We start from the raw sequence: 19,886 nt of genomic DNA, 5'->3' as shown, positions 1-19,886 counted from the left end.
ATCCATGTGAATAATCTCCATGTTAGACTAGGGAATAGGAGTTTTATAATCCAGAACTCTAACTTGGTATCTTTCCTCAAATCATTTGCATCTCTTTCTCTTTATGAAGATATATGGGGATTAATTAGAATTATGTGCCCTGGTGCACTAAATATAAACTGTACAGTACACAGGCAGCAGCTTTGGTGAAAGAGTGGAGAACAGACGGTCAATAACAAGCGGAAAGAACCAGCCGGAGTAGACACCGCCAGAATCAATAGACTTCTACCTTAATGTACCAAAAGTCAGTCATTTCTTTCTTTCTTTCTTTCTCTCTCTCTCTCTAATGAAGGTGGTTTGATACTGAACATGGGTCACAGCCACTAAAGGTGTGTGCTTCTGTCTTTTTTTGTAATGTTTTGGGTGTTACAGGTAAGAACTGAAACAGCAGGGACAGAATAGCACCATCATCACAGTCATCATTATGATGACTGACTCAGCACAGATATACACACATTGTTTCTCAAATCAACCTTAATTTGTATCCATATTGTCTCTCCCTGCAATAAACACACACTGTACATGCACACACACACTTGTAGCCGCAGAGAGGTCAGACTGAGACCACAAAAAAAATGCAGAATGTCAGAGCTGTAACAACAGGACAAGCAAATTAAGAGGCTTTGTTGGTGCTTAGAAGGAGTGTCAAAACATATGTTATGGATGACTGTGTTAAATTGAGGGCTCTTTGAGTGAGTGAAAGAGATAAAGGGATCGAGGAAAACTGAGAAAAAAGTGACTCAGTAAAAGTGAGTAAAAAAGGGAGGCAGCATTTCCATGTGGGACAAAGTACATATTTCCTGAATGCATTCACACGTACACGTAATATAAAAGTTTATATATGTTTATATAGTGCTATATATGTAAGGGATAATGTACAGCGAGCCGGTCATTATTGGACTTCGGCACAAAGCTGTACATTATCCCGCTTATTACAAAATAAATCAACAATCTGACACAAAATACTGACTTAAGAATTACATTATTGATTTAAGAATTATTTTATTTTCTCCGCTGCTGAACAGTGTCCATAGCAACGGTCTGTTATATAGAAGTAACAGACTGTAGAATGCTGTAATTCACTGGAAGCCTTAATTAATTATCAGAATCGAGTTTTCAAAAAAGCCATGTAATACATATTCATAACATAGTCACAGAAATGCCAGCATATCCACTGGCACACATATGTGCAAAGAAACATGTTGTATGTGTGGATACTTGCACAAATAAAAAACATCTGCACGCACACACACACATGCACGCACACACACACACACACACACACACACACACGCACACACACAAGGTTAGTTATAGGCTCCTCTGCTCTGTAAGCCTGTCTGATGTCTAGCTATAATGACATCCAGGTATGTTTGCTCTTCATTTTACACGGCTCATCGCAGCTCCAAACAGGGTATCAGCACATAGGGGAGTCTGTCTGTGCGAGTGTGTGTGTGTGTGTGTGTGTTTCAAACGTGTATTTCGGTATATATACACAAAGATCATTGTGTCCTTGTGCGCATCTGTACAGCAGTATACTATGTACAAGCTCATGTAATCAAATGTGCATTAGTGTGTCCTCGTGTGTGCGTCCTTGTGCGTGTGCGTGTGCATGTGAGCAGCCAGAGTCATGCGTAGACAGTCTTCTCTCTGGCTTGTTGACATTCCAGTAGCTTGGCCTCTCCGTCTGCTCCAAACTCTCCTCTCATTCAAAACAGGCCTACCCTCTCTCTTTTACACACACACACACACACCCCGTTATACACCTTACTCTACCTGCTACCTTCTTACTGAAAACACAAGTAAGACATGAATGTACACATTCGATGTCCTCCATCGGTACAGTTATGCTTATTGAGTTCATCCTTGAGTTTAACGGAGCACATGATGTACTCCACCGTACTGTATATTGTTGATAAGGCGAGGTGGACTGTTGCTTTACAACATTAAAACTTCTTTCCAGGTGAGCTAATCTTACGTGGCACTCTCTCTCCCCCTACCTCTCTTCCAGACACACACACTTTGGATCTGTCTGTCCTTCCCTCTCAAACTCTCATCCAAGACTTCTCCTCAAAGATGTATAGTTTCTGTGCAGTTTTGGTCATGTTCGGTCTCTTCATTCCCCTGGTCCTCAGACTTTCCCTCAAAAGTCCTACCGCTAGTTGAGATGAACATCTATCTGTTCACGCTAAACTTAAAACAATGATTGAAGTAACATTTGCATTGTTCCCAACATGATGCTATTAATTCTCTTCTTCCTCTTCTTGTAACATTAGCTGAAAGCTCTTTATTGTTCGGTTGCTTAAAGTCGTCCACCCCTGAGAACACATCATGGGAATATCAGAAAGGAAAAAAAGATGTCACAATTCAGGTCACAAGTGACCTGTAAACTATACAACACTATTTTTTTTCACTTGCCTATTTCAGCCTGGGCATGCACATCTGCCTGTTGAAAGGCATTTGCACAGTGTATCTCAATATTGAAGGCATGAGCGCACATGTCTTAAAGCCATAGCTGAAGACAGGAGCATTCATGGCTCCTATGCTTGTTGAAAGAAGGGGTATTCAACATTTCCATTCTCTTGAGCACACATGAGCCTGCATGCTTTACCTTCCTACTATAGGCAGAAGACGTCTTAATTGAATTAAAGTGTGAGTAATGAGGCTTCTTCCAAAAAGGAAAAAAAAAAAAATCCACCATTTCAAAATATATGAATACAATCAATGCCAGAAGAATTATATATGAGTAGTCTTTAATAAAGTCACTAACACTTAAAGGGATATTCTGATGGCTTTGTACCATTGGAATGTGGGTATATTGAAATTGACCTGTTTAAAATATAACTTTTCAAACTTGATGAGGTGACTCAGCTTGACCACAAGACTTAAACACCTTAATATAACCTAAGCTGAGACAGGTATGGAGTAGTGTGTGGCAGTGTGTTGGCAGAGGGTTTGGTCATTTTGATGACAGTGGCCAAAGAGAGCTTATTGTTCTGTTTTTGTGAACTTGACTGAGAATGCTTGTAGAAACAATGACTGTACGAGCTGCTGTAGTGTTCGCACTAATTGATTCAATTTGGGTGCCGCTCTAAACAGACAAAAGCTCGTACCTGTTGTGTAGACTGCTTCTGTTTTGTTTCTGTTGCGGTTAAGTGGGGCAGTTAGCACAGAGGATGTGATGATTCAGAGTCGTCAAGAAATTACACATCAGAGCTATTGCTTCTAAATGTCAAAGTGCCCATAAGAAGCCGGAATCACGGCTGCTATTGTATCTTTTCTATTATTGTATTTCAGTCTGATGTGAGATTACTTAAAAGTCAAGGATTAATCCTGGGACCTTTCTCCTGAAGGACCTTGTGACCTTCTCAGAGAAATGAATTTAATGTATGAGAGGGAAAGAAAGGATCAAGGAAGTGGAAAAGGTGGAAGCAGATGTACTGCATGTTGATATGTGTGAAAGGGGAGAGAAGGGGAAAGCACAAGCTGAATTTGCACATGAAAAAGGCTGAAATTGTGCCACAGACTTGATCTACCCAGCAGCTGCGGCAAGAAATGCTATAGAAAAGATGTGCAGATCCATTATCATATCGGACCGGATGAAATGTGGAACACCACACACAAGTTAACAACAGTTCATGCTAAAAAGATGGCAAAGTCTCTGCTGCCTTTTCTAAACAAACACAAACTAAAATAGCATATAGCTTCAAAATATTTATACCGCGTACATGTATTTGATGGCAAGTTACAAGATAATCCACTTTTACTTGTGAAACCATGTGATTTTTATTTTTTTTTTAGACTTTGCTACACATTGCCACACTGACACTCTCTCTACCTCTGTACAACACAATGACATGCAGAGCCCCTTAGTACAAAGGTTGGGAGAACAACTGGCTGGTCAGACAAAGAAATGGGTGGACAAACCGCATCAGAGAGTGGGCAGATTGACAACAAGAGAAAATCAATATGAAAGAGTTAGGCTGGAGCCACTTTAGTAGTGTACTCTGTCCTCTGTGTGTCCATGTTACAACCAAAGAGAGTCTGTCTTGTCCCCTCTCATACATACAAACACAGTATAATGACACTCATGCATGCACAGATCTTGTGCACATGCTAGTGAAGAAAAACAAAGACCTTGGATGCGAAAAGTCTTTTCAGAAATCAATCTGCAGCCAACAAATGCTGCAGAAACTAATTGAATAGTCAAATGTTGTGTCAAAATGATCTGTTTAAAATCATTACAAGCTGAGTACCATTTTGCACAAAAGAGGCAATTAGAGGACCTCATCCTCAGGAAATGTATTTTACCAAGTTGCTATAAGCTAACAGTCCATTTACATTGACAGTTATCATTAGTTATAGCCCTACATCTGCCTTCAAAAATGCACATCTTGCACATCTCTTCCCCACACACACACACATATGTAGTACACAGACATATACACACCTTCCAACACATCCATCAAACACAAGTATACAATCACACAAACATAGAATTGCAGAAAAGTGTCTTAAGGGACAACAGTGTTTGTGTTCACTCCAAATTAATATCGCGCTATATGCTCTCTGCACCATCATGATCATATTAGGTTCTCCATGGGTTCTCGTGCAAGTGTGTATGTGGTCGCAAGGATGGAATTCAGCAATGCTGGCCAGCAGTGATAAGAAGCCTAAATCCCCTACACATTCTCACAAGGATAACCAAAACTATAGGCTTCATCTATAGAAAGTGCAGCTTCCATCAAAGGACACCAATAGGGCATGTTGAGGCATGTGGAATCAAGGTGAAGGAGAATAGGAAGGTTTTTTTTCAAAATAAAAATTTTAATTAGCACCAGCAATTTCTGCTCACTCCATTATTCTGTACAAACACGAGTTTTGTGATCTTTCATTGTACACGTTTGACCACAAATTCAATTCAAATTCTATGGGTTTGCCTTGTTGTTAGTTTAGGATTATAGTTAGCCTTTCAAAAAGACTGCTGAGCAGAATAGGAAACAATAGCAGGGACTCAGACATGTGGTGTAAAATTGTGCTGTTCACTTCAAGCACTCATACGTAGACACAAACACACACACTCTTACAAGATTAGGTAAACAGTATGTGTGTTTTCTCAACTTAAACATAGTGTTAGCTACTGTTTTTTCTATGAAATTAAAACCAAAACCTCAGACATGTTGCATGTTGTCTGACCACACAGCAGAACAAGAGCATTGACTGCATCATAAAATGATGTAAAATTAGAAAACTTTGCATTAAAGAACAAGTCAACAAGATTACAAATCTGACCAGTCAAACTGAACCAGTGAATCATTGTAAGACCAGTTCACAATAATGAATGTGTAAATTCCCTCTTTCTACCAGGAGAGTAGGAACATATTGTATAGTACTAAAATTAAGCTCAGTGACAGCTTGAAAGTCATTGGGTATCAAGTGTGTGCATGCAGGTATCGACAATTATCCTATGGTGACTTTGGAAATAGAACACCAGAAAAATCCACATCTGGAAAGCTGTTTTTAGCTCTGCCTTTATGCAGCCCCAAACCTTGGACGTGAGAGAGCAAAATCAAAAAAAAAATGTCTATTTTCTGTGCTTGTTGAGGGCTGGAGGATGTGAGCTGCCTGATGATGCAAAGATGGCCAATACTGTTTCAGAGGGGGAGGTAAGAATGGATGAGATGGATGGCAGAAACTTGTTCTTCTACCTCCCAGAGTTTTTCCTTATTTTTAGTTGGTTTTTCAGTTCCACTTTTTTTTTAAATTAATTTAAGTTCAGCATTGTAGTAACTGCTCAGTAATCGATAGTCAGCAGGTGCTCCCTGCCCTGACACTGTATTAACCTCCACACACACTGCTTTAGTGAGAAATTCCTGGCCCTTTATCTGAAGATGCTATTACCCAGTTGGTGTCTAAATGGGATACCTCATCATAACCCCATTGCTGGTCACCTACACTATGACAGGACATTACACTGCATAATGGCCTGTTAGTCCTGGTGGATTATGCAATGCGGTATCCCAGGGCAGCGCCTCAGCTGCATGTCTGACAATGACGGAGCAGACTGGGCTTCTGTGTCTTGCTTAAGGGCATGTGGTTATTGCACAGAGCCAGCCTGTTATCTATTAATAATGGAACTAACTCCCAAATCATTGGGCCACACAGTCACTTCCAAAAACTTGAGGCAAAAAGGCTCATTGAAAACTCAGCGCCAGCGACACCACTTCTGCTGGATGAGCTTGTATTTCTTAGGATTCCTGCTTTTATAACACTTTAGTTTTTTTCTTTCTATTTCTAACACACAGCATATCCTGTAAAGTATTTTAAAGGTTGTCTTTACATTCAACATAAGACAACTGTAGCATCCGTTTGCCTTCCAAATGGACTTAATGACAACGACTAAACAAAATTTCTGGTTTACAGCGGGACTGACCTCTGAAGACTACGAAGCCACATACTTAGTTTTACACATGCATCAAGACAGCTGCTCTGCATGCAAATACTCCTCATCCAGTGAGGCAAAGAGTCCCCAAAGGATTATAACCAGTGCACAAGCTCATATAGTAATTAATTTCAGAAAACTAAATGAGTAAGCATGTGTATAACTTGGTGTGGTTCTATGTGCGTGCATATTTTCTCCCATGTGAAGAAAGAATTTCTTGTCACGCCACAATCCTTTAAGCCTCTGTGGACTTTCAATATCTCTGAGCTATAGTCAATGTTTTGTCAGCGTGATGGACAAGAAAGCTTTGGGAATTTGAATTTGAAAGGAGTGCAGGGAGGCTATTGTCCCCAGACAATACAGTATGAAGGTTTTGGAGCTAATGGTTTTCCGCATGTACCCATTCCTACACAGGAAATCACACTTCAACCGGGAGAGATAGGACTGTCCTTGCACAATGTCATAGGCAATAAATACACAAACACACGAACAGGCACACAAACGGACATACACAGTACACTTTCCCTCTGTTCTACTCTCTTTTGTCGTCTCTACTCTAGAAGGACAAACAGCTCTTTCAGAGATGTAGTGTCCCTACTCCCCCCCCCCACTTTTTTTTTAAGTTGACAATGTGGCTTTCTTTCTTTGCCACGCAGGTTTTTGCTCGCAGCGGTGCCATATACCTAGAAATTCTCTTTCTAAAAAGTTTTCTAAGAAATACAAAGTGACAGACACACAAGCACGATGTGACAGCACAAGACAGACCTTTGGTACTTCAGACTGCACAGAAAAAAATAAATATACATACATATACACATTATTCCTGATAGAAAACAAGCATCCAACACAATCAAAGATAGAATCCACTCTAGGTAAAGACATTTGTGTTTCATATTTATTTTATCATTTTAATTGACTGATCCTGAGATGTTAAGGACAGGGTTTTACTGCCTTGCTGAAAGTCATGCACCCAACCTCAAAAAGGACACATGACTTGTGACAACCTGTCTGGCTGGTGTGGGAGACAGAAGAGCTAAATATTAAGCTGTGGCAGGGTCCCAGACTAAAGGGAGTTCAGGGCAGTGTCCTTCTTAATATAACTTTATCGATATGTTTTCTCAGGCTTTAATCTGTCATACACACAGTTATCAGATCCATTTTAATAATTCCCATCAGAATACAGTGAAGCATTGTCTGTGGATCTGTTTGTACTGCAAGACCAATCCATCTCTGACTTTGACTTATTTTTTGAAGGTATTACTTGGATTGAATGCAAAATTTCTACTCTTTATTTTCATCAGCCCATTCTGGATGAGGTATTACCATTATTATTAAATCCTATCCACCAGTCACTTTCACAATACTGTGAATATTTGGCTTCACTGTTTTGTCTACTTGTCTGGGTTCTGTCTTGGCATTTATTGTTTTCATTCCACTCTCACTTGCATCATTGCACTCAGATAGTTTTTTCTTGTTTCTTTGTGAACTTGAGTTAAGCCGAGTGATTTAAGTTGAGAGGAATGACAATAAAGTTGAGCTGAATTGAATTATACTAAGGTTCAGTGTGATAAATGGCAATCTTTCCCCCCTGCCACTCTTCTGCTTTTTCCCCACAATGCATCACACTGAAGCCTTTCTCTTCACTATAGATCAAATTAAATGTGTATATTTAGAAGTGTTGCACCATTGAGGGGTCCAAGACCCCTTTTAAGCCTCTGGTGATTCAGTTCCAATGTCTTGGAACAAAGTTTTATTGCAAAGCAACATTAGCCAAAAACTCTGCTCATACTGGCTGGAATTACATTAGCTTCCTGGCAACATCAACTTATTGAACAGTCTATCAGGAGGAATTGGGAGGACTAGTGGGGGCTCAGTGATTTTAATGGCACAAGAAAACACAACTTGAGATTTAATGGGCTGGAATCAACAAAATGGCTCTGGAAACAGAAAATCTATCTTGCAAATGGTCACTCAATTCAGTTGAGGGGACATTCTGTTCATCTACAAATGAAATGCCTTTTTTAATGACTAAAATAAATTGATTTGTTAAGTTGATTTCTTTGAAAGTGCAGGCAGCTCTTTTGTTTCCAACACTGACTTGGCTTTAGTCTGCTCTCTAAATTCCAGGAGTGTATAGGATTTTCTTTTCTTATTTAATCTAAAAAAGAAATAACAGCTATTTTGGACCATGTAAACCATCTTTTGAAAACCATCAGTCTGTCACACAAGTGACAGTAGTCCTACAGCAAGATGCACAAATGACAAGATGCACTGAAGACTTGCTCTCATAAGCAGTGTTTTCACTTTTTGAAAAATGAGCTATGACATCACATTTAAGATTAACTGCACTGTTTGTATATTCAGGATGCCTTTCACACAGCGTGATATACAGTTTGCATACAGAAGCAAAAGTGCTGAGGTTTCTATTTGTATGGTGCAGTAGTTGGAAATAAGCTGAAATCCTTGGGGCCAGTCACAGCGTGTTAGAACTACAGCTTCCTCCAAAGTAAGGTTAATAACTTGCAACTTAAAGTTCCTAATCTTTCCAAATATTTACCTCTACTTTATGTCTGCTTTTATTTCCTGCTATTATGCTCACACACAAATGCAAACAAAGAGACGCGCACACACACACTCACACACACACACACACACACACACACACACACACTCATTAGCTGCACAATAGGGAAGTGGAAAGTTAATCAGGGCATTATGATAGCCACATGGAAAAGTTCACTGAACCACACGCTTGCACACAGACGACAGAGCTTATACTCAGAATTTCAGACAACAAATTCATATTCGTGCATTCAGTCTCTCCCACACATTAATGCTGGCACTTGTTAATGATTAGAGACGCCTGTATGTCGGGAGTCACATATGTGTTAACCAAGCCACACATACAATATGGAGTCAGGTCAGTAAAGTGGCGATTAAAAAATTCCTGGTAAAATTATGAGGGGTTCACCAATCAACTGGCAGAAACATACATGCAAACATGCCTGAAGAGTTATAGAGTTATAGTAAAAAGTCAAACACATCTTTTAGGTAAGATTTATCACAACCAGTGAATAACAGATGCACTGCTGTACGTGCGTCTTCCTGAATAAAATAATGAATAAAACTCTCAGTAACAAAATGTGTTGTTCCATCTCCAAAATGCTAAATGCTGCCTGACCCTTAAGCCATTGCAGCACTCTGTTCACTATTTATTTGTCATTAAACACTGGCTGGCCTGACCTGCTGTGAGCCTCATTAGAATACTCTTCCATTAATGACTCACATTAGACAAACACACACACACACACACACATTATTCTGTTATTTTAATGAATTCTACCATCCGTGGTGTAGTTTATATTCTGGCTGACGCAGTACAGTGTTGTTCAAGCACAGCTACACCTGCGCATCCTCTTTGTCCTGCCTCCACTTTTATCTTGACGGTGTGTTTAAAGGAGAGCTGGGCAGGCAGAGGGAAAGTCAGAGAGAGAGACATGAAAAAAGGAACTCTGTGACTTCCACTTTCAGGTGTTGAATGTCAAAGATCATGGAACTAGGTTTTATCTGGTAAATATTGTTAAGGAAAGTGATACTAAGAGAGGTGGGGAGCTTGGAAGAGAGATGGTGACGACAAAGACAGTAGCATGGACAGATAAAACAATGCGGTGGGAAGACATGGCAAAGAAAACATGACACTGCTCATCTCCCATATCGTGCTCCTTTTGAGGGCATATCAGGAGTGGATAAAATGAGAGTAGAGGGATTTGTGTGGGATCTAGACTCTGCGTTCTCTGGGCCTTTGAGGGGTTGATGAGTAATGTAACAGTGCAAGTTCTGCTTTGCTCACTGCAACACAAGGAAGTCAGAGATCAGGGTCAGTCATACACAACTGTTGCTTTCGTTGTCTTGCCCAAGGACACTTCAAAAGGTAGACAATGCTTTCCTCAACTCTGAGTCACAGTCCTCTCTTGCTATGAAACCGTACATCGCCGTACATTTGTGCTGAAACAAATGGTCAAATAATGATTTCACATGCATTCTAAACAAATTGTTTCAATACAGGCACTACCTTTTGTAAAACCATTCTGAGACTCAAATAATATAAGGACAATCATTACTTTGTCATTGAGGATGACAGAGTATGATTGATATAATAAAGTAATCTCTATAGTAGAGGGACAGCACTGGGCCATCCCTCGGTGATTATAGAATCCGACCAAATAAGGCCAAATGACTTAAGTCAAATGATATATAGCATATTACAAAACCTGAAGGAGCTGAGGTGACCTTAAAGCTGAATTTGTCACTAGTCACCACTAAATAAATCCCTGAAATCTCCCTTGCATCTCCTCAGCACAACAGGTATATCATCTGTCAGTACACCAGGGTCAACAAGAAGAAAGGTTAGTGATAATATGGACAAAGCTACTGGTGTTGCCTGCCATATTGTATTGTGAATTGTAGACCAAAATGTGTTGTAAATAATGTTGTAATGGATGTACAATGTTTTTAACTGCTCCAGATTTTTGGGAAGGAGCCATCAGAGAGAGAGAGAACCTTGATCAAAGCTTTACTGGGAATCCCTCTTAAAAAAATAATCAGTTAAAAGAGATGGAAAGAACATACACAAACATACACACACGTACATATACACACTCACGGTGCAAACACGCACAAACGCTCCGTCTCAGACAGTGAGATTCTGAGATTCCATATCTTAGCATAAAGCACTGTGATTGGTTGGAAATGGTCCATTAGCAGACAGATTTTATCAGACAGTCGGGAACCCTGCATCTATACTGGACCAATTACAGACCATTGACTACCAAACAGCAATGGATTCCATGGATATTTGTTTTCTCATATCTCACATTTTGTCTTTTGTTTTTCACTTAAATTCATGATGTGTGACACACATTTAGGACAAAAAAGATGATTGAGGATTATGTGTCCAGTAACAGTTCGGTTTTGGATCCAATGTCAGGTTGATAATATAATATCCATCCATTAATTCAGAACGATGAAGATAATAAGGACGAAAAAGTCAATGTGTTGAGTCTTGTCTGGTAAAACAATCTCATAGGCTGCACGCGTTATTTCAATGTGCCGGACAAACATTTTCTTTGCTGCTCCTCATCTCATTTTTGGGTTTAAGCCACACGTTGTGAACATTGATCAACCACACAAAAGTTACTTACAAATGTAATTACTCACACAAACAATAACAGCACCATTTGAAAGGATTCAAATCAAAGGATTCAGATTTAAATTAAAATTATGTTTATGTGTGTATCAGCGTAACATTTCACACTTCTTGTCACTTACTGGATGTCTTAGAGACCCTGGTGCCAATCCACATACACGCCAACTCAACTATGATGTTAGAGACATTCTGTTTTCTCTTTATATTTCTTCCTATTTCAAATAAGAACTTTTTGATACACTCTATTATCTATCTTCCTCCTTCCTCCTCCTTCTCCACATGCCACTTACTAATTGTTTTAGCACTCCAATATAAATCATCGTTATTATATTTTCCCTTTTACAAATGCCTCTTTCACGTGGCCAAGACCAACCACTATTCAGTTAAACAGCCAGTAGTGTAATCTAGGCAGCCAATCAAGAGGCAACAACATAACCTCCATATCAGTGTCAATCAGCTGATGTATCTTCTCCATGTCTCTGCAATCAGACAGGCAAATCAGTCGGCCAAGTAGTCACTCGGTCCTCAATCTGCTCACTTGCAGGTCCTCCAAAAGGGATGCAACACTGTTAGGTTCTGCTAACCAAAGAGAATTCATCAGCCAATCAGTTAACTAAACAGTTTGTGAGGCAGCCAACCATCTAATCAGCCAGTGAGCTGGTGAATCAGCCTGCAGGGGTATCAAGGGTAAGACAAAGCATTTTAGGGTTTTGCTGGTTTCCATAATGGCATTAATAATGAAGAATATTCAATTAAAGTTACTAGGATCCTGGTCAAAAAGTGTTACATTTGGATAATTTGGGGCACAAAGACTCAGGATATTTACTGTTTCACAACTGCATATGAACACATTTTATAAATGTGATTTTTTTTTCTTGTTTTGATTTTAAAATATTATTGTGGTGTCTTTTATTCCTCTTTGGCGAAATGTTTTCCTTTTCTTCTTGCATTTCAAAGCCATGACTGAATGGGATTAATATTACTTTTCTTTGCATCCCTGCCAGTCATCCAGTCAGTCTGAGTGTAATCCATCTGCCAATCCAGTCAGTCAATCAACTGGTTAAGCTCCATCTTGAATTTAATACAAACAGTGTGCCAAACAGGGAACAATGATTACACTGAGTGCTACTCAGGATAATGAGTGCGTTCAAGGTTCCCTGCCGGCAAATACATGGCTTACACATATAAAACATACAAACAGACACCCTTCACACAGTCATCAATCTTTGTGCTTATTTACTCTTTTCACAGCAGCTGTCTCTTTTCCTCTGTTGACAAATCAGAGAGAAGGAAGATTCCATGAATAAGTTCTATCTTTAAATTTGTCTTCTGTACTTCTAAAAGTCTACACAAAATACAAACAGCATCTGATGTTTCGAGTGCTTTTATCATAAGAAATCTTAGTTTGGCCAGCCTGTTCTGTGTTTTGACAGGGAGATCGTTTTAGTCCAATATCCATTTAAACCCAGTAACTTTGTCTTACTTGCATTGACTTTTCTGTCTCTATCGTTATGGTACCCTATATATAAACACATGGTCATGTAATAGCCTGGTTCTTTGCACCTGTTTTGTTCCATTTCTTCTGTGTTATTATGAAAATCACTTGACCATCAAACCTAAATGAAGAATTCTCCCAAGTGAGCAGAATGCTTGGCCACTTTGCAATTGTTGCATTTCAAATTGCAATAGTTGAAAAAGTACACTTAGGTGAAAGAACATGAAAAAGCAACATAATTACACCTCCAATCACAGTAGTTACTTTCCATTCCTGCATGATATGCTACATTAACATTTAGACTAAAAGCTACAGAAAGCTAATTACTTACAGTGACATGTACTGGGTTTAAAGATAAATAATAACCTGAAAAGATATATAATTATCCCATAAATAGATATACTATTATATAATGGTATATCTATTTTCCATCTTGCTTTTAGAGTGCTGTAGCTATCAATGCTAATTATATCCGCTTGTATTAGCATCTGCACATGCACATGAATTAGGTTACACTTGGCTGTCATTATGATTGGGAGGGGGGGGTTGTTAAAAAAAAACATAAGTATTAATTTAATTTGAACATTTAACATGATCCATTCACAAGGGTGTGGATAAATAAGGCTGTAGAGAAGCAAAACGTACGCCCAGGCATGTTGGAAAGTCACAGCAGCACGTGTCGAATGCTCAAGAAATAAATACAGCCTTGACAGCTGTAATACCATGGAATTAGTATAAGAGTTAACCTCCTACTCTCCCGCTGTCTCTCATTCGCTCCCTTTCCCTCTGCCATTCGGCTTCCTGATCTCCGTCTCTCTTCCCTTAATTACATGGAATCTGTGCGAGGTAAAGAAGCTCAGCTAAGGGCAGAGATGAGACGCGCAAAAACATTTAGTGACAGCGGTGTAGCGTCAGCGGCGCATGATGTCATGGGCGATAAATCTGCTGTTGACCAACTGTGCGATGGATTGAGAGACAGGAAAGGAGGAGAGGGAAGCAGCAATGGATTGGAGGGAAAAAAAGATGCAGAGAGAGGATGTAATTAGTAAGTGGATTATTAATTAGTAAGGATGGCAGTTATGAAGGAAAAGGAAGAGTGACAAGTGAGGATGATGTGGACAGTGGAGGAAGAGGAGAAGGCACTGAGCGAGCAAGAGAGGAGGAGAGAGGGGGAATAGAGAGGCACAAAGACATAGAGGGAGAGGGAGGGAGAGATTGAGGGAATGATTATGAGTGGAAACGTTTGTCTCTCAATCAGGATATGGACTCCCATAAATACCATGCTCTCTCAGTCAACAGCATGATGTCACCACATTCACACACACACACACACACACACACACACACACACACACACACACACACACACACACACACCACATCTTTATCCTGTGTTTGAGTTTCTTTATTTTTTGTTTTGTTCTCCTCTGCCACTGAATGCTCTTGTGCTTTGCTCATTGGTAGTTTTTCTTGTGCTTGTACTTAACTGCTTAAGGTGATAGCATTGTAGTGCTTTGGTTAGGACTTTCTGGTATAGCTTGGGATTAAAGTGAGACAGTGTGAAATACACAGACAGAAGGATGTACAGAGACTAATGAAGATGCAGAAGGAGACATAAAGAGATTAAGACAAGTAGCGAAAGAAAATAAGGCCCATTTTGGCCATGTCTGATCCATCCTCAGTTTCTCCGTGCATGAGAGGATCCACTTTGTGTGTAATGTGAGTGATTGTATCACCACTGGAAGAGAACAATCTGCAAGAAACAGAGACTTCCAGAGGAGCCATGATTAATGCAATTTGTTTAATTTGACAATCTAGTTTTTTGTGTCTGTGTATGAAGATGAACCATAAGCAGGAATATTCTTTTTTCTTGTCAGTTTTTCCATCATTAGAACATCAAAATAATGTGTTCACCTTATCTGTCTTGCTTGGTTTCCTGAATTTACAGTATTTCAAGTGACATAAGTGAAAACTTAATAGGGCTTGGACCTGTTTCAAAACAGACATATTAAAAACCTACATAAAACCAACGTGGTGATTTAGAGAGGACCCAAGGACAGTCTGAACTGGTCCAAAATATATCCAATTATAATTAGACTCTTTGCAAAATGAGGTTAACCTGAACTGACACAAACACAAAGAGAACATCAGCACTGGCGGCAGCATGATGAGCCACCAATGAATGAGCAGCAGTGTTCAAAAAAGCCATATATGTTTCAAAGAAAGAAGAAATAAAAATGTAAAACAAGACATACCACATGATCAGAGCTGATTCAGCTGGATCATCCTTAGGAATTAGACACATTACCACACAGATTCACAACCTACGGCAACAGAGCAGGACCCTTCTGCACAATAAAATGTCAAATAATGACTTTATTCTGACTACTCAAGGCTGGACAGCTAGTAAACACTGATGCTGCACACCTCATCACCATGAGACTATCCTGCCTATAGGCTTACATTTGAAAACATGTTCTATTTTTCATGAACTTAAGTCCTGCTAGCAGAGCAAACTGCTTTCTATCTAATACTGATGAATAAAAATGATGTTATTCATCCTTGAAGTGTTTTTTCTATCCTCCTCCTTGGCCAAAGAGAGGTTCAGAGGTCAGAGTCAGCAGATCACTACACCCTCTCTGGTACTAGTTCACATTCTGCATCTTGCTGAAGGAGAGCAGAGAAGTACTTTACAGTTAAGACGGACGCTAAAACCTATAAATTCCTGGAAATTCATGTTGACATAGACACTCTTTGTTATCAGTTTGCACTGGTTGGGATGTTAAGAATGGAGTTTATTCTGAGGCCACAGCAAAGTTTTACGTCTTCATATGGGTAACAGGGATAATGTGTGTATATGTGTATAAGTAATATAGCATAAAAACTGTCTGAATAACTGACTGTTATCAGCATTGCCCCTCTCTGACTCCGCGTCTCCCACGCTCGCTCTCTCTTGTCTCTTCATCTGTCATCTGTTCTGTATTCTCTCATGTCTTTCCCCATATCTGTCTTGTGTCTGTTCCACCCACCCGATATCTTTCCTGTCCCACTCTAACCAGCTCATCATCTATTTTTCACTGGCAATCAAAAATCAAATTCTCATTCAACTAAGCTTAATTAGCATGACCTCCGAGTCTTACTCCTTTTCTCTCTGCGGGTTCATAGCTTTCAATTATTTTCTTTTTCCTCAGTTGTTTCAAGTGATGTTTCATTAAGGGACTGCCTTTTCCATTGCGAAGGCTTCCATCCACAACAGTTTTTTTTTTCCCCTTTTTGAGACAACATGAATCACGTTACAAAAGCTGAATGGAAATGGCACATGCAATGAACTCAGTATCAAAAAAAAAGTTTCTCTACTGGGGGGGAGGAGTCTTGTTGTTAAAGAAATACAATGCAGTGCAATACCCATGTAAATATACTGTGTTAATGTTAATGTGTTAAATATGTGACCAATTACATTCCCCACATAGTTTTTGTAACATTGCTGTGTTTTATATGACTATCGCTAATACATTCATGAAGTAGATGATTTTTTTTTGTTCCCCTTTTTAACAAATTATTTTCCTGAGCCTTGTACTCACAAGTACCTGCTGCAGTAAAATAATTCAAGATCATTTTGAATTAATTGGTGACTGCTGAATCACAATGTTTGGCTTTTATTTATGTTTTTTAAATGAATATTACCTGAAGGTTTGGGCAATGTCCAACATTTACTGCATACAAAATGATAATAATATCTTTCACAAAATTAATCAACTCTCAAAAGGATATTTTTTCATGAATGCTTTCTGTCCAGTGCTGTTCCACACACACTATTTGTTGCTCTCTACTGTTCAAATAAGCTCTTGCCATGTTTGCCATCTTGCTCCATCCTGTGTCATTCCCTGTCTGTGTGTCTTTCTGCCACGTCTCTGTCTTTCTTTCCTTATTCTGGCTCTCTTTACCTTTCCATGTCTCCCCCTGCCAGATAACACTGACTTCTGTATATGTGGGGCTTGTATCTGTTTGTTTGACTCAAGTCTGCGGATGTTTTCCACCAGCGTTTCTCATTGGTTTTGTTCGCTAACAAACTGCTGTCATTAATTATGAAGTCTCAAATGGATTTCCTCTACACTCTGTGTCACGCACACAAACACACACATGCACACCCCAAAGTACACACCAAGACAGTGTCTGCCTTCCTCTGTATGTGCATTTTGTACAAATTGAGTCAGACCTAACCAGAGTTCACCGCCTCTCCAATCCGTCTGTATTGACAGTGTATGCGTGTGCACACAAGCGTTACTTTGTGTGTGTGTTGTGTGTGTGTTTTACATTCTCTCCTCCTAGTGGGGCATACCCCAGGGAATCCTGTCAATCAAACTGGCTAGCAGTTTGTCAGAGAAACAAGGCACTTTCAGACAGACAGCTGTATGTATGCGTCTGTGTGTGTGTGTGTGTGTGTGTGTGCACAACATGTAGGGCTGTAATTGGACACACTGGTAATATTATTGCTGTTATGTGATTATGCATGTGTGCTATATTGTCTTGACATTTGTGTTTTTGGATAGATATATGCATTAGCATTGTGTGTATATGTGTGTGCATGTGGCAGCTGATTTTACGTAGCACAAATAAACAAGTGATAGACAGTGACAACTATACACTTATACACACACACACACACACACACACACACACACAGTTCTTCCCATAGACATAGCTCTCTTTCTTCTATTCATGTTTTCATCCCCCCCTCTATCCATATCTGTTATTCCCTTAAGTGTTCCACTTTCACCTTCTTCTCTCTTTACTTTACTTGCTCGCTCTACCATTCTTTCTTTCTGCTTTTCTGAATAGTACAAACAGCACAATACATCTAAAATATACACTGAAGGTCTTGTTGTGACAAGTTAACTCAATTTTCAATTTGTTTATTAAAGAAATAAGTTGTATCTACTAGAATAAGGAACATCAACTCCTATCATAGCCAATACCTGCTCCTGTGTTAAAGAAAATTAGTTTTCACAATTATTTGGGGACACTGTTTAAACATACAGAACTGTTTGGGGCACAGCTGTCATTTACTCACTGCTTTATGCTGCATGTTTCCCATCAAACGTTAATTGTTAGTCAGTCTCACTTTCATTCTCAATCAGTCTGTTTCTGGTTGTTTTTAATTGTTTCTATATTTTCTCAATTTCTTCCAGTCTTCATCCACTTTTCCTCTTTTGTTTTCCTTTCCAACTCCCTCTTTCACTTACCTTCTCTGCTGCTTTCACCTAATCCCCAAAGACAACATTCCTGTTTCCTAAGACATTTCTGCTCTGTTTTCATGTGAGTGTGTGCACTTGTGTGTGTGTTTGTGTGTGTTAGTGTGTGTATGACCCTCGTGACATAGTAATGTGCGTCACTGGGGACTTATTGACTTAGACGATTTCTTCAAGTCAGCTGACTGAAACAGCCCACCCTCATTGGCTAATAAGCCAAGGCCACTATTCACTAAAAGTCAAGTGACAAATTGGCTCCCCTGTTAAACACACACACACACACACACACACATGGTCTAATTTATGGTCATGCATCTTGTGTGAAGAGCAGTCACTGCATTATGTAGGCCCTTTCAGCTTCTCTTGTCTCCCTCAAAACCTCAGTACACAAATCATTTGAAACATGCTCATGATCACCAGTTGACCTGACTGCCGTCTTTGTTGAACCCTTATTTGTTATGGAGGTAGCCTTGGTAATGTGGCCACAATATTAGCACCATGCAGTGAAGGATGACAACCTGATTGGGTCAGCTATTGTTTCTCTGTTTGTGAGTGAGGAAAAGCCAATTCCACCTTCCTCACATGTACTTTTCTATTTTTCTGCTGCACTGTTGACCATTGACAGTCAGTAACCAGCTACTGTAGCTCAGACTGGCTAAATGATACAGATAAAATCCAGGAACACAAAGTGAATCTTACAAACACTTTGAGCAAACACAAAGTGGAATCATTTAAGTGGAGTTGAGAGGCTGAAAAAGTAGAGCATAGTAGAGAAGAATGTATCTGTAGAACTCAATAGAGTGGTACAGCAAGACTAGAAGAAAGGAAAGTCATAATCTGGAAGAGAAGAGCAAAGAAGATCATAGTAGAGTAAAGGACAGTGAGACCGAATGTGAGAAAGTGAAAAAGAAGAGAGAAAACAAACGGCATTCACTTTTTGAGGATAGAGAGGAGCACACTAGGGTTGACCAGACAAGATAAAGCATGAAGAGTAGGCCTCAGCAGCTAAGAGGTACGGCATAATGAAGGATAATGGAGGATAAAATGCATACTCACCAATCTGACTGCGTCTCTGAGCATAGGCTACCACCACCGCGGCCAGAACTACACAGCACAACGATGTCACAAGGTTTGCCATCTGTAGACACACACACAGCAAAGTCATCAGTGTGAGCGCGTGCGAGAGACAGAGAGCTGGCGAGAGAGTGCGTCTGCCTGTCGTCCTGATTGACTGACAGACCCATAGACGCCTACAACACCATGTAAGAGATGGAGAGATAGCTGCTTCCTGTCTTCCCTCTGTATGTCTCAGTGTCTCTCTATTTGCTTTCACTCTTATGGTCCCCTGAGTGACCTTTTTCTCTATCCTCAGATGGTTTCTTCCAACTCATTTAACTCCCTTATTTCAAATTGCATTCCTTTCTTTACTTCTCTCACTGTTGTTATCCTTTTGAC

The 19,886-nt window shown here is 39.7% G+C and overlaps 1 protein-coding gene across 1 annotated transcript in view; it reads right to left on the bottom strand.

Moving 5' to 3' along the window:
- cntfr (ciliary neurotrophic factor receptor) overlaps positions 1 to 19,569 on the bottom strand; it is a 121,806-nt gene extending 102,237 nt beyond the window's left edge. Inside the window, exon 1 of the mRNA XM_070850680.1 lies at positions 19,488 to 19,569. Within this exon, the coding sequence (XP_070706781.1) occupies positions 19,488 to 19,569 (82 nt within the window). The remainder of the gene's footprint in view (positions 1 to 19,487) is intronic.
- Between the last annotated feature and the right edge of the window lie 317 nt (positions 19,570 to 19,886).

The sequence above is a fragment of the Pempheris klunzingeri genome, chromosome 19 (assembly GCF_042242105.1).
Source record: "Pempheris klunzingeri isolate RE-2024b chromosome 19, fPemKlu1.hap1, whole genome shotgun sequence".
Lineage (NCBI taxonomy): Eukaryota > Metazoa > Chordata > Actinopteri > Acropomatiformes > Pempheridae > Pempheris > Pempheris klunzingeri.
The sequence above is the reverse complement of the archived record's forward strand: the minus strand, read 5'-3'. Positions and strand labels throughout refer to the sequence as shown.